General features: G+C 37.4%; 1 protein-coding gene across 2 annotated transcripts; it reads right to left on the reverse strand.

The window, feature by feature from the left end:
- Positions 1-510: 510 nt before the first annotated feature.
- Positions 511-16,225, reverse strand: atp6v1c1b (ATPase H+ transporting V1 subunit C1b). Of its 2 annotated transcripts, XM_084739015.1 has the most exons (14): positions 16,179-16,225; positions 11,926-12,033; positions 7,848-8,028; positions 7,684-7,751; positions 7,466-7,551; positions 6,561-6,655; positions 6,240-6,331; positions 5,620-5,718; positions 5,362-5,430; positions 3,928-4,020; positions 3,368-3,461; positions 2,939-3,036; positions 2,183-2,306; positions 511-1,342 (listed from the first exon to the last, which is right to left on the reverse strand). In XM_084739015.1, exons 3-14 carry the CDS (start codon positions 7,977-7,979, stop codon positions 1,244-1,246), a joined length of 1,149 nt encoding a protein of 382 aa, XP_084595141.1. In that variant the 5' UTR covers positions 7,980-8,028; positions 11,926-12,033; positions 16,179-16,225; the 3' UTR covers positions 511-1,243. The 2 variants fall into 2 exon arrangements, with proteins under 2 accessions (XP_084595141.1, XP_084595140.1); XM_084739014.1 differs by lacking the exons at positions 11,926-12,033; positions 16,179-16,225 and adding an exon at positions 9,697-9,859.
- Between the last annotated feature and the right edge of the window lie 40 nt (positions 16,226-16,265).

Genomic DNA, 16,265 nt, shown 5'->3' on the forward strand with positions numbered 1-16,265 from the left:
AGGCCTAATAGAAGTTTGAGTTCAGCGTACATCAGAGGGGTCAGACAATAAGCCATCCAACCTGTAGCTGTAAATCTTCATAAGCTGCTATTAATAAGTTTTTAATAAATTATTTTTGGTTAAGATGCACTGCAACCACAGAGGTGGTGTCTCTCTGAGAATAATTACATATAATTGTATTAAATATTATATTATGTATAATTTATTGACCAGTTATAAAGCCAGTTACAACCTAAACTCTTTATAAAGGGATCTTTATTAGAGAGGTATCATAAAATCTATTTTTAAATATCTAGTGGAGAGTTACTGAGATATACAGAAAGAGAAAATAAAACTCTTAAAACTCAGTATGTGGATGGCATTCAGAGGAACTCATTTTACATTCTTCTTTAATTACCAGGTTCATATCTTTATATACATTATACAAGATTAATGGTGATTTCGAAGATTGTTTATATCAGCCTGACAAGGTTTATCTGCAGTTAAAAATCACAGTGAGCCAAAGTCAAGTATATTTCACATATAGAGCATTTATTTTTCACATTTATTTTAAATATGTGGTTCAATTTTAAGTTATACTGACAATACAGTATTTGCACAGACCTATAATTATATTTCTCAAACTGCTTAATATACAGAAATAATAACAAGAGCATACAATCAGCAAACATATTGCTTCTTTCAGTATTTCACAGGATTATAGCTTCAGAGGGGGAAACGATGGTCAACATCTACTTGTAAACAGACATTTTCTTACATGGAGCTAAAAACACATCACTTTCAAAAACTGAGCAAACAGAAACATATTCACTGATTTTAGAGGCTTTAAATAAATACTATATATTTAACATACATTTATTTTTCTCCCCATTTACCCCCACACATGTACTGTTTTTGATGCTATAAATAAAGTCAGGGGACAGGAAGAAATAAAAAATAAAAATGCAGCAGTTTTACATGTCCTTTGATGAAATGTGGGAATGTGGATTCACTTTTACAACATGGTACAAAGAGGGAGAGGCAACAAAGAAGAGGGTCCATATTTGTCAAGTGTATTATTCAATATGGACTCAGGAATGTAACCGGAACATGAGCAAGGAAAAGAGGATGAGAACAGAAAAGATGAAAAATCAGGAGTGGAAATAAATTAAAGCTTGAAGATGTGAACATTTCACATCAGAACACAACTGCTCACAAACAGAGAGAGATGATGATGGTGATGATGATGATGATGGCAGTGTATCTAGACTTTGAAGTCCAGCAGGTTGCAGTCGATCTTGTAGTAAACATAGGGGTAATACTCCTGCTGGCTCAGGTTCAGCCCTGGAATGTCCATAGAGGCCTGCAGACGCAACAGAGAGACAGAATTACATTTAATTGTTGCTTGTGTCCGTGTGTCAATATGTACAAAATAAATAATGGAGTGCTTCTTTGTCTCCCCAACATGAAGACTGAGCCAGATGTTCAAGGCTTCTGCAGGAAACTTCACCTTTTAAATTTCACAGATGTCTGTTTACACTTTGGATACCTGACCCACAACATGTCATAATAAGTTGCACTAGTGGAGAAAATCTAAATACATTTTTTATCATCTCACAGTTAGTTTGCAGCCAGGTTGCATCACTCATATATCAGATAAAATAAACAGTAGCTGTGTTGCCATCTAACTGAGCCTTCCTAAGTCCTGCCCCTTTTCCTTTCTTGTTTCCGGTACCTAGACATGCTTATGTGCTCGGCTTGTCTATGTTGAAAGGGAAAACAAGTTTTGAAGATGGTTAAAACATTTTCAAACACATTTTCTCGTATTCTTTTCAACATAGACAAGAGAAAGTTGAGCGAGGTTCTGTAAGACACCAAGGTAGTTCAACTATTACTGGAACACAAAGTCAAAAGAGGTGGGGCTTATGAATGTCAATGGTCAACTAAATTTGAAGCAAACTTTTGAAAGGTTCCAAAAAAGGAAAAAAATAGGTGCATTTCCATCAACTCATTTGGAGCGGCACAAAAAGATTAGGCTAAGTAAAGCATGGTTTGTGGAAGGTTGCAAACCAGAAACAATCTTTTTTTGTCAATAAACCTAAAAGAAGAAGAGTAAGAAGAAGAGAACCAGTTGTCTTGGCAATCTATGAAAGAAAAATGGAGAGAGGTCTTCAGGATTTTTTTAAAGTAATTTTACACTCACGTCAATGATGGCAGCACTGCTGTCCAGGTGTTTGTACAGGTCATACAGCACCTCCCTCAGCTTCTTCATGTTCTTCTTGTTGGGCTGGAGCAGCATGGCCTGGAAGTTCACTGGCAGCCCGTACCTATAAACACAACAAGCCTGTCAAACCACCTTTAAAGGGACAGTTCTCTCACTCAACTAAAAATCAGTAATTGTACCTCACAGAACATGGGAGTTGATGGTTTATTGCTGCCTTGATCAGTTAGTTTGTTTGTGTCATTGTGTGACAATGGTGTATTCAATCTGACCTTTTAAAACACCAAAGTCACACAATAACACAAACAAATTAACTGAACAAGGCAGCAGTATCCAGCAACTCCCATGTTCTGCAAGGTAAAATTATTGATTTTTCCAATGGAGTTTGGCTGGTTTGGAGAGAGGGGTATTTATCTTACATAACATTGGTCTTGTGTGGGATAAGGCTGTCTGAAAGCAAGGTAAAGTGGCAAAAATATTCTAAATATAGTGTACACTGAAACTGATATAGTTTATTTATGTGGGTGGTCTGGTGACCACCATCTACTATAGGTAATACACTGACTATGGACAAGTACCTCATATACCCACTTCAGAAAATCTAAACTATCCTTTTAAGATACAACTCATACAAACCAAATCAAACATTACAAGGATGGATGGATGAATGCACAGATGGACTGAAAACTTAAAGAGCAGCAGACTGATGAACTTCCTGCAGGGTCTTGACCTGCTCACCTCAATACTGACTCCACAAACACACGCAGAGCTTTTATGTGAATCCACGCGATGAAAGCTTCACTGAAATTCACTTTCAGCCATCGTACCAAAGGCCCCTGGGAGGATAGAGAATATAACAGCATCTTAATTATGTCTAATGACAAACCTGTCAACCTGCTAAAATGCAGTGCTCCCATTTCGGATTTAATCATAATTTCCTTATGAATTATCAGTTAGTATAATGCTAGAGTTATCTAAATGGTCACTGGTCTTTCAGCCATTATTTAAGACACAGGGCCATGTAGGTTCAAATTAAATACTGAATAAGAAATAAATGCATATGTGCAGCTTAGCATTCCCACCTTCCTGCACATACTGAGCTTTCCTTCTCAGTCAGTAGGACTGTCTGTAAAAAAAATAAATAAATAAATAAATCAGCAGTCGTACAAACTGTTTCTTCTTGTCAGTGGACAAACGTGTCATCTCTTCTTTGTCTGCCTTCATCTCCTCCTCATTGTACTGGAAGTCACGCACTGTAAACCTGGGTCAGGACACACAGCACAGAGCTGGCAATCAGCACATAGATATATACACACACATACACACACACACACTCAAGTGCACTCCTGAAAATGGGCCACATACAATCACACAGACGCATATACATAAACACACACAATGAGAGACTTCTGTCGTGCTAATTGGAGAGACTGTCGAGGGTCAACAAAACGGCGTTTATTATGGAATCTGTTTTTAGAGCTTAATAAGCCTGCTGCGTTCCTGTGTTTATAAAAAGGCAGCCCACTCGAAGCATGAGCTGTCATTACTACTGTTTCTCTGAGGCTGATTTCCCAAAGGAAAAATAACCATTCATGGAAATAAAAAAAAAAATCCAATTCAAAACAAAGCTCAAAACTGAAACAGCTCACTCTAATAAGCTTTACTGTACACATCAGCTCTTGTAACAGCTCATACTCCTATGATGAAACCGAACAGGAATAATTTACTTGTTTTCTCTGGCCTTGTGCTTGAAGTCATCGATGGCCTTCCTGAAGAGAGTGACACTGAACAGACCACTGTCGTTGTCCTCAAACAGCAGCCTGGAGGAGAGAGGACAGATCAACGTGAGAGATAGATACACACAGTATGACAGGTTTCACATACAGAATGACATCACTGTGAAAAAATAAGCACATTATTACATTAAGACTAATTTTTTTCCTTCAGGCCACATCATAGTCCTCATCCACAAGTTACTGAGAAGGCCTTCCAAATTAGCACTCAACCACAAAAGCAACAAAAGATTCAGTGGTTGTATAAGCTCATGTTTCATATTCACCAAATATTTTCACTGTAAAAAAGCAACCTCTGGCTAAAGAAAAAGGCCCATGGCTTGAGACTAATAGCCAGGCCTTTAACAGGCCCTGACACTGAGATGTGGCTGCTCTCAGCATATTGGTGTGCATATTGGCCCTGGCTACAGCCCATACCTCATCTCTTTTGTGGAGCAGTGTATACTCTTGTAGGGCGGGTTACCATAAAATTGGAGCTAATATGAATGCATATTAGCTTGAATTTATTCTGTACATTTTGAACTCTCCAGTCCTCTCTGTCCCCTTCATCAACACTGTCAAGATTACGGGGGATTGGTCCACAGAGCAACTTGAAACTGGCTGCCAAAGATAAACTCTACATGAAATCAAATGCACTTCACCTCAACTGTTCACTCAGATTCCACTGAAGATGAAACGATTTCCTTCCATCCATCTAATGTCACCAGCTGCTTCTCCTCAGTGTGTCACTATTGCAGCAAAAAGGACAAAATCCTTCACTGGCTTCCCACTCCAAAACACTCTAATATGAACACAGACCAACTGTGTTTGCTGCAACACAATTTAAAGATATTTTAGCTTAAGTTTCTACATCACCAAAGCAAACCCCCAGGTGGTTTCTCATTTCCAGGCCACATTGGAAGATAGTGCTCTATATCTAATCTGGAAATACCGGTTGCTAGGTAACCACACCACACCGAGCCGTGTCCGTCCAAAAGCCCAAACATAATGTCTCAATTCATCTGGCCTCACTGGCAAAAAGGCCATTTGCTTCCGACAGGTCAAACATCAAATATTTGCTATTCTACTATGAGCCTGTCGCTTTTCAGTTATGAAACGTTTCCTGATCGGAGTCAAGCAAGACGAGTCACCAGGGTGAAAATAAGAGAAAGTAAGGTGAGACATTTCTCGAGAAAATACTATGAGATGTAAAAAAAAAAAAAAGTGGCTTAATGGTCACAAATTACCATCAAAAACATAAAAACATAACTGTTGACACTCATCTGCGCAGGAGGAGAAGACATGTTTTATATCTGTGTGTGTGTGGCACACTGCATGACATTAACAAGAAATACCAAAATATCAATTAAGAGCAAACTGCCTCCTTACTTGGTGGAGCGTGGCACCACCATCTCTGCTAGGGTTTCATACGTCTTCTGCCAGTCTGCATAACTCGTCCTGGTGAGAGTGGAAAGAACAAGTTACGGTAATGGATTTTACATCTAATAATTTAACTTTTAAGGCTGATTCCAGAATTGTTTTGAAATATTCAGAAAGAAACCATCATATCTGTCATGGATACAATAATATGCACATTGAGAACCCTAACTAACTTGGATAAATAGATACTGATGAAGGTGTTCTTACTTTGGGACCACCACCAGCATGGTGATCAGGTACTCTGAGTCCAGTACAAAGTCCTCTTTTTTCACGATGTCAGCCAAACTCCTGGTCAACAAGCTCCCCCTGAAGGACCACACATGAAGGTCAGATTGTCAGGAACCTGGGGTCCAAATGCACTTTGTCTGGTGCAGAAGTTCTGTACAGATTTCACTAAAATATTCTACACATTTCAATATAAAATTTCATTATAAAATGTATATAATTAAGACAACAATGAACAATAAAGTGGGTCTTTTGTTTGTCACTTATTCGTGTAGGCCATGGATGATATTTATGCAAAGACACGTTTTTCATTGAAAAGACCTTTACAAGACGACAATTTGAAGAAGCTGACTGAATGTTAACATTTAGAACATACTGTATATCACCAGGAATGCTGAAATCCTGGTTGGTCATCAGTGAGCAATTTCTTAAATTGCAATGGACTGACATTAAGGTTGATATTACGTGCGGACAACATTTAAGACCCACTGTTGAAGTTAATTTTGTGTGATCAAGCTAAACACTGCTACGGTATATCAAATTACAGACAGCATACAGTATATTCATATTCACATTTTTATTATTCTTCTTATATTACTCACGCATTCTTCCTCTCCAGGTTCTGCAGGTTTCCCTTCAGGTTGTTGTAGGCTGAAGCTCTGGCCTTCAGGTCGTTGTCTATCTGAGTCGCTTGCTAGAAACCAAGACGGGGAGGATGAATACTATAAATCACTTCTTTCTTGCACCAAAACATATAACATACAATAATCCTTGCTGGATCACAGAGATATTAAACGTCTATGTGTGATTGTTTATGATGCTGTTTGTTTTCTTTAGTCGTTTAATCTGCTACAAAGGGGATTTTAATTCCTGATTAAATGATCAAACACTACCTCAACAAGTGGGCAGATTTTCCACTATACCTTAGAGATGATCTCAGAGATGTTTTTCAGCGACTGTTTGATTGGATACTTGGCCATGTCCCACTGAAATCTGGTGATATAGGTGACCAAGTCAACTGTAGAAAGCAAAGAAAACATTAAAGCATTAATCAGCTTCATTTCTATGAGTTTTGTATTTAAAATGATTGTCAATCTGAATACACAGCAGTGTTTCCTCTAGGATTTTTTTCAGCAGCGGCGGCAGGCGTTCCGTTTCTCTTCTTAGAGAAATATTTCAATAAACTCATCTGAAAAATGCAGTCAGTTGTTACATAATGGTGTGTAGATATTAACGTTTACCTAATACTATCAATTACTTTACTCACGTTAGCGACACTGAGTTGGCACCGGGCCAAATTAACTTAAACTACCGATAAGTTACGTAACGTAAGCTGGTCATCAACATATTGTGAATGTCTGTTTAACTTGTAAAATATATGTCGAGTTATCTCAAGCTAATAACTTACGCCTACCTCTTCTCCGGCCGGTAATTCGCTGCTTTATTGTTTATTTGTAATTCAGGAATTCGCTCCTCTGACTCTGCCCTGTCGCCTAGGTGCTTGACGTGCTTGACGACTGCACCCCCCAAACAACGCTAACATCATGCAAATGAGCACACGCAAGTATATTTCCATACTGAGCAAGATAGTTATCTGCAGTTTACCTTAGTGCTCGCAAGTACCCGACAGGAGTCTGTTTTGAAGGTGGAGAGATGCGGCGGTGGTGTATTTGCGTCAACAAAAATAATAATAATTAAAAAAAAGAAATTTGAAGGAGTGGCGGCTAGGATTTAGGAGTAGTGGGCCGCCACTCCTAAATGAATGTAGAGGAAACACTGCACAGTAATCTATGTCTTTCTCTGAAGTCTGATGATTAACGATGATTACCTCCATTAGCAAGCAGATTCTCCTGGACTTTATCTCGGCTGTCCTCTAGAACGTCAGCCATGTACTGAGCAACCTTCTTCACCACACTGAGACACAACACAAGAAAGACAAGGAGTCAGAAACAAACAAACAAAAAATACAGAGGCCATTTTACATTTAACTCTATCAAGTAATAAATAACATGTTGAAGTCGATCTTGATAATGGTTCAAAGTTTACCTTTCCACAAAAGTGTCTAGTTTAGCAAGTTCATCTGACAGACCCACTAAGACATCTAGTGTTCCAACCTGTTAAGAGACAAAAAAACATGCAAAAATAATCACTACCAACACTACTTGTGGATAAATTCCATCCCTGGTGAAAAATGCAGATGAATGTTTGACCTTGAGATCAGGGATGTTGAACTTGTTGTTGACGGACAGGTTGTTGGTGCGTGTGGTGGCCACCATCAGCTTGTCCCAGGTCTGCTGACACGTCTTCTCCCCCGGAGCAGAAATCAACCAGAATTCTGTCATGGCTGCAGGTCAGAGGTTTGTCCACAAGGCCTTCAGTGTCAGGAGGTCACTGAGGGGGAAGAAAGAGAAAGTGTATTAGTAGAGCTCTAATGTGATATACCATATACCATGAGACAATTAAAAACAAAAAAGTCAACTATGCCTTGAACATCTCTGGGTGAATTAAGCTATAATGGGCAGTGTTTAAAATCACCGAGTAGGACTACTTTACTTTTGGATTTGTATATGATTTTGCATCAATCATGTTGCACATTTTACATTTAATTGGCTGAATTAGTAGAAATCAGCCATTCTTGTCAGGTTATTTTATCAATAAATAGTTTGTACACTGATTTTCCGTAATATCGAGGATGCACACTATTGGATTTTTGACAAAATATCTGATATGCCGATATAATCCAACTAAAACATCCTTACTGTGAAAATTCTTGTGTTGTGCATGCATAATTTAAGTGACATCTCATTGGCCTGTCACATTGTCAGAAATGTTCATTTCAGGCCAATCACTGTTGCCTAAAACATTCTCACTTATCTAAACTGTCAGAGTGACACTGATGTAAAAGATCCTGTTGATTTTGCTCACCAAATATGTTATTAACATTACCTTCACAGCTCAAAATGTTATCATGCCATTTTAAATTTATAAAAATAAAATGATGCCTTCATATAAATTAAACTACCCAAGTGCATATAAAGTAGTTGACACTGGCTTCTACTAAAATGGCTACAACATAAAAAAGCTTTTTACATGTTAATGCATCAATAATAATAACAATGACCAATTATTGGTCTTCCTGCACTCATAAAACCAGTAAACAAAAAATATCTGCAGAAACATCTGCAGAAAGCCAGGTCAATGTGGCTGCTGTGGAACGATGTTAGTGCTCCACCTTGTGAGTTTTGTGCAGGTGGTAAAAAGATTTCAAGCCCTGGACTTTAACTCTCAGATATCCTGCTATAAATATTTGCCTAATTTTACTTAGTCACTATCATATTTTCTAAATGTAAATACATTTGTCATAAATGTATTTTTCTCTTTGATTAAATAATACAATTTCCACCTAAAACATGTTACAGGCTAAGATCCCCATGTATATTAGATTGTAATGTGCATGAAATACTAAAATTATACATGACTTTTCTTTGTTTTTATATCGGCATTATTTATTGGTCATCAGCTGCTCTGCTCTCAAAATATCAGCATTAACAAAACATATCTTTTGACACATAATGAATTCTTCTCCACAGCTGCATAAAACTTAGATACAGAGATCTAAATGAATCAGAGTCATATTATGAATCTCCATGTTCCTTTTTTTTGCTTCTATTTTGACATCTGACTCATAAACTTCCTCATATTCCCCCGTTTGTTTTCTGAACACTGCACACACACACAGAGTTTGATTACATCAGTAGAGACAGACGGGTCTCCATGTCTGCTGATTGATTGTCATATGATCAGTTTCTGTAGAGGACATGCTAAAAAAAACGACCCTTCTCCTAATTAAACACCATAAACATCACATGACTACAAAATGCTGCTCTTTAGGTTTAATTTGTCAATCATTCCCAAATAAAAATCCCTTGTAAACAGCAGAATAAACCTGGCTCATACATGGTTAAAATCACTGTTAGCTTGCTGCTGCTGACACGAGCTTGTTTGCGTCGCATTGTAATACTGTCACGACGTCAATAACCGTCGTATTTTCCTACTTACCGCCGTGTTGAATGGCTTCAGGGTTTGCTCCACACGGTGTAATTCAGTTAAAAAGTCGCAGCTTCCCATACATAGCGCAAATAATAACAGGTTTTTAACTCAACGGTCCTTCAACAGAGCATCTCGCTCACTGTCAGCTGATCAGGGCATACCAGTTGTACGCATGCGCAAAGGCTGCTGCGCACTATACTGCTTTCACGTGACCAACAAGCCCTCGTTAGGTTCACTGTCTAACTGTAAAGTCAAACGCGGCATCAGTTTGGCGGTTAGAAGGCATTTACAACGATGATTAGATACACGTATGAGTGTGTGTGTGTGTGTGAGTGTGTCGATGATTATTATATTATTTGATTACTTTCTCTTTCACTTTCCAGGCAATTATGGTCAATTTCAGCTGCATCTACTTAAATAAAATACTAATTGCAGCATTTCCGTTAGTACTTAAAGGCAGCATGGGTGTTTGTTTTGGCAGCTCAGTCAGTACCTCTCAATATCGACCTCGTCTGGTGAAATATAACTACTACATTACTTAGGCTAACTGAATCAGTGTCTATAATAACAATTTCATACAGTGGACTGATTCAGCTGTAATCTCTTAATGTTGCCGGTCAGTCATCCTCACATGAAATTCAAGGAAACACATTGGTCTGAAGACATGTTTCTTTCAGGAATAATAAAAAAAAACAGACATATCAACCCAGTATTATCTTACATTTCGACCTGGTCCAAGTGATATTAGAGTAAAAGTATAAATCTTTGACATGGTTACATCTTCACCTGTACTTCTGTTATCATTAGAGTAAAGGTTAGAACTAGCCGACTAGAACTATTATCAGTGGTGGATAAAGTACTCAACCCCAGTACTTGAGTCAAAGTATAGATACACCTCGTCAAATATTACTCAACTACAAGTGAAAGTTGCTCAAGGGATTTTAGATACAAGGTCATACATAACGTTCAGTCACATCTTAAAATTATTCACATGTTGTGGAGGAGAGGTCAGGTCCAATATAACTCAGATAGGACTGCCATAAAACCTGTGGCTTTACCTCACAGATGATGTAAGTCATTGGTTGTCAACCTGGGGTCCAGGCCCACCTTAGGGTGGCGCCAGAAATGACAGGGGGTCCTCAAGATTTTGTGTGTTCTGAGGTCCACAAAATCAGATTTGCACATGTGATGATGTCACAGTTCAGATCATATGACTTACCATTTACTGGATTCCTATTGGCTGGCTACAAGCTTCTCCTGTGATGTCATGATGATGTCACTGGTCCAGAAGTTTATAAATAGAGGCTGAGAAGATGACATGGACTGAGCTAGTTCTCCAACAGACATTACTGATGTCATCGTCTGCGCCCTCCAATAACAGGGCTTTTTTCTTTTCTTCTTTTTTTCTCGCACAATCTTAGATTTAAAAAATTTAAATTTTAGGCCTTTAAAAGTCTTAAATACGTAGGGATTTTAGATACAAGTAGTGGTGAACAAAGTACTCAACCCCAGTACTTGAGTGAAAGTATAGATACTCTGGTCAAATATTACTCAACTACAAGTGAAAGTTGCTCAGTCAAAATTTTTACTTGAGTTAAAGTACTAGAGTACTTGGTTTTAAAAATACTTAAGTATTCAAAAGAACATGTTTTTAAAAATACTTTAGTATTCAAAAGTACAAATTACAAAGTACATTTCTAATATCAATACATGATGTATTGTTTTCATGATGCATTTACAGAAGCTTGTAACTCCTGAAACCATTTAATGATGCACTAACTTGCTTGTAGAACCACTCTGCTGCACAAAGCCTATAGAAACACCTATAAAAACTTCAGCATAGAAATGCAATCAAAAACAAAAAGGACAGCTATTGTCACTGATGTAACTGTATTAAAATCACTGCATAAAAGCAGATTGAAGCTATGTCTGAGACTTGGTGAAAATTACAACAAACGACTGCAGGCTGTTATCCAGCAAAAAGGATACACAATTGACTATTGAGCATCACGTGGGCTAATAATTTTGACCCCGGTTAGTTTTGGGTTTTGTGAAATAATTTTGTTTCTGTGTGCCAAGTAAAACAATGTAAACATTTTTCATAGGGGGGGTAATAATTTCATCCTTCTCTGTAAGGGTCTGAAAATAATACCAGACACAATAATTACCTTGCCCTACAATAATTACTTTCAGAAATGTCTTATAAGCCTGAGTTTAATAGTATTAAAAACAGCCTACCTGTGACAACTGCTGAAAAAGAGAAGAGGGCCCAAAGATTTTGAAGTGATGAACTGAGCCGGACATTTAGCCCCAAACTTAGTGACGACAGTCAGCAGCACAGATCAACTGAAAAAGAGAAAATGAAGGTCAGTAGACTTGAATAATCTAAGAAAACATGTCTAAAAAGATGGATGTGGGTAACTACATTTCAAACTGAGGGAAAAAAATAACTCTGTTGGATGAGGTCTAGTCTATGAAAACATGTTTAAATCATGGTAGTTTGAGTAGTTGTCATTCATTACTTACACCCCTGCTCACCATTTTACAAAATCACTATGATGCAACAATTGTCAGCACAACATTTCATTGTTGATTTTAAATGGTACGAGCCAGAGTTCATCTGACAATTTACTGTTTGAGATTTTAAAGGTCATTCTCCCACGTGGATGCATCAACACACTCTGTCATAAACTCACTTCTCTTAAAAATTAACCACCAGACCAACAGCACACAAATAATCACAGCAAATAACTGGGGAGACAATGCAGCACAAGTCAGTTCAGTATGTATTGACCGGACAATGAAAAACTGCATTTAACAAGAGAGAAGGTAATTTTCTTAAGAGGTCAACAGAAAAAAAAAAAAAGAAAGAAAAAGAAAACCCAAACAAACAAAACACTTTTCAGGGCTTCAGTAATAAAACATAAAGAGAACTTAGTTAGTTTAGTTTGGTAAACCCTCTTCACAAGGTCTCAGTTGTTTGGTGACGCAAAATACCATTTAGCTGCTTCAGTTCCAGGGCATTGTGCATGCCAGCTCACTGTCAGACTGTCATGAGTTAGTGGGGCACTTGAATAGAACTAAGCCATGGTAAATGTTATTAGTACTGTAATACCTGTGGTTTCCCACTGTGAAAAGTCCAAATATGTGCTGTATAAAAGGACAGTTGTTAACAACATGTGAACTACGCAGAACTTTTTACAACTGAAAAATAGTAGTTATTACTGTCAGCACTTCCTGAATCACAAAATGATGTTTCTTGTTAATTATCGGATGTCATACCAAGCTAATACTGCCTGATATATGGTATCTGCTCATTCACTCTAATATCCTTTACACTTACATAAGTGTATAGCCTTACTTAACTCCTCATAGTTTGGAAAATTGTTTTATTCTGAATTTGGGAAGTGCTGGGCAATATAATGTATGCAGTTGTTTGTCTTTTATTTCAAGCTGCAAATTAAATTTCCTGTCTGAGGACAGTGAAGGCATTCAAAAGAACTAAGCAGAACTGAAGCACAAAATCTAATTTACTGCGGTCTTCATCATAGAGCATGATGTGAACCTTGAAACACAGTATACTTTATTTAACCCATACATTTTAAATTCAGTTTTATACTTTACACATTGTTGGATTGTTGATACACAGCCATCATCAAAAACTGGGTTTTGGTGTTTGGGGGCCAATGGCCGACCCCTGAAATTGGATTTACCAGATAGATTGGCTAGAAATACAGCTTAGCCGCTAACGTTAGCTACATAGACCAACCACTAACATTAGCTACACAGACCAGCTACTAATATTAGCTACACAGACCAGCCACTAACATTAGCTAATCATAACAACCGCTAACGTTAGCTACACAGACAAAAGGGTAATGTTAGTTACACAGACCAAACGTTAACTCAAGCTACACAGACCAACCGCTAATATTACATACACAGACCAGCCACTAACATATAGACAAACCCCTAACAATAGCTACAAAAAACAACTGCTAACATCAGCTACACAGGTCAACCGCTAATATTAGCTACACAGACAAACTGTTAACATTAACTACACAGACCAACCACATTAGCTAAATAGACCAAACACTAACTTTAACTACACAGACAAACCTCTAACACTAGCTACAGAGATCAACCACTAACTTTGGCCAGGTTTTAGCCGTGGGTTTATTTGATTTTCAGGGACAAACAAACTCAGGGTTAAACCTGCTCCAAAGCAGGGCCAGCAAGCCCTATGCTAAAGCCAGTGTTAGCCCACTTTGGAATGTGCCAGTGTGAAAGCGTTCTTAGCCTGGGTCTATCATACGCCTACATCTTGTATCATTTACAAATAAACCTTGACTTGATTTTCCCACTAGGAAAAAATAGATGTAGGAAGCAGTTTTAAGTACACAGAAATTGCTTATTTCTCATAAATGATGAATGTAAGGCCCAATTTGATTAGCTACTCCTGCAGTCTGTAACTCAGGGCATTCAGCATGACCGTACAGAATCCATATATATACATTTAATCAAGTCACTTGGTGTCCAGAAGGCCAGCCAGCTTAGAGCCTTAAAAATATCTCTATCAGGGTGCTTACATATAGGACATTCTTTGTTGTTTGCAATGTTTTCTAGGCCATGTTGTTTCGTGAACACAGTGTCCTTGCAGTTAGTGTCATAAAACAAAGATAAGAGTTATAGGGCAGCCAGACAGCTCTAAACACACATCCAGCATGTTGTTCTGGTGCACCAGTCCTCCAACACTAGTCATACGACTAAGGTGGCTGCAGGCTGAGTTTTTGTGCTCATCTTGCCAGTCATTCAGTGCTGTACTGAACTCCTGACCACCTTGGCAAATTAGATGATTTTTGCAAAATTAATGACTTCCTGAATATCATGAAGCATTCAGTTTTACGAGTGGAAATAGGCTGAGGGCTAGAAGTGAGTGTGACAAAGGCTTAAGGACTAATCAAGAAAATATTCAATAAGCTCTCGAATCTTAATAATCCCTCAGATTCCATGAGACACAAACAGGAACCCAGCGAATGTCAAAATATCCATGACCTAGACAGAGGCATATTTTCTGTTTTTGTCTTGATTACATGTGTAGTTGAGTTCAACAAGGCTGTGAAAACCGTAATAACATGCAACTGGCTGAGACTGTTGTAATTAGCAGACTTTTGACCCACTGACTTTCTCAACCTCATAACTTTCCCAGCCAAAAGGCCTCCAGTCCTTGTGCTCACAAATGTCTTCACTGCTCATGTTTAAAAAAAATCAGGGTTGAACATACAGGCTTTGCATTCACTAAAGATGTCCGTGAAAAGTATACCGTATAACTTGTTAAATTAATATTAAAGGGCATAGGGTCATATTAGAGGAAACAGTTTGTTGCCAGCAAACATGTGACTTAAAGCACGCCAACTTTTTGCATTCTCAGACAGGCTTGAAAAGAAGATTAAACAGAACAAATATTCTCAAAATATCCAGGTGCCTAAGGGTGATTTTTAAGTATTCTGTTTATGTTAGAAAAGTAAACAACAGCAACTCATTCTTCACAGAATAAATAGAACAAGAACCTCCAAGTGGTGAAAGAAAGAAAAAAAAAAAAAAAACAGGCATGCATGACAAAAATCTGTGCTGATAAATTATCAACCGACAATTTAATTAAAGTTCATTTCAAAATTATATTATTATTTACAATTACAAAGTGAAATTATAGCCAAAAATATTGTTCAATAAAAATAATTTGAATTCCTAAACTTCCTTTTTTTCTTTGCTCACTACATCTCAGCCTTTCTAGGCGTTCATAAACTACATGTTATATGAACTTGTTTTTCAAATATATGATATGATATGATATGATATCATCAGTTATCTTATCAGTATCAGCCATTAGAAGTGGCTAATTATCAGTTATCATATTGACTGAAAACAAAATCATATCATGAATCCCTAATAAATAAATAAAAATGTTAAGGAGAGTTAAATAAATACAATTAAACAAGGAAGGTTATCAAATGATTATAAATTTAAGAAAAAAAAAGAAAAAAAAAAGACCCAAACCCATATTAAGAAATTAATTTGTATGTGACCAGATATTCAGGCAGTGAAGTGTTGGAATATACTGACGTGTATATTAACTAAACTATGACCCTATGACCCTTTCTAGAAATGTCAGTCCAGCTCATCAGCTCATTTACACTAACTATTTCCTTTCCACAAGCAATGTTATTATATTATTTTAATTATTGCATGATTAAAATATTATTGTATCCCCCATCTTCATCACAATAGACGTGTTTTTAGGTATTCTTAAAAAAGTGTACTTCAATATAAGCCATACTGCAGAAGCACAAACAAGGTAAACTTTGATTTCATTAATCAGATATGTATATTAGTACATACACAGCCATATACTTTCACTTCATTTGTACAACAACAAGAGTTGTCTGAATTGTGCCATGTAAACAAAAGCAGTGGAAGTTTTGGCCTACTTGAGCGAAATGGGAAGCCATCGACGGAAAGTTTGTGGTTATGTAACATCACAGATCTACGGAGGTCTGTACGATATTAGGAAATAC

This window comes from Lutjanus erythropterus, chromosome 16 (assembly GCF_056507025.1).
Source record: "Lutjanus erythropterus isolate fLutEry1 chromosome 16, fLutEry1.hap2, whole genome shotgun sequence".
NCBI classification, from domain to species: Eukaryota; Metazoa; Chordata; class Actinopteri; order Lutjaniformes; family Lutjanidae; genus Lutjanus; species Lutjanus erythropterus.

Excerpts from the sequence above, each read along its gene's own strand:
- atp6v1c1b (XM_084739015.1), bottom strand. The coding sequence starts at position 7,979 with ATGACAGAATTCTGGTTGATTTCTGCTCCGGGGGAGAAGACGTGTCAG. Across the intron at positions 3,462-3,927 it reads CACAAGGCCAGAGAAAACAA|GTTTACAGTGCGTGACTTCC; the intron begins GTAAATTATTCC and ends GTCCTGACCCAG. Across the intron at positions 1,343-2,182 it reads GCAGTGCTGCCATCATTGAC|GCCTCTATGGACATTCCAGG; the intron begins GTGAGTGTAAAA and ends TTGCGTCTGCAG.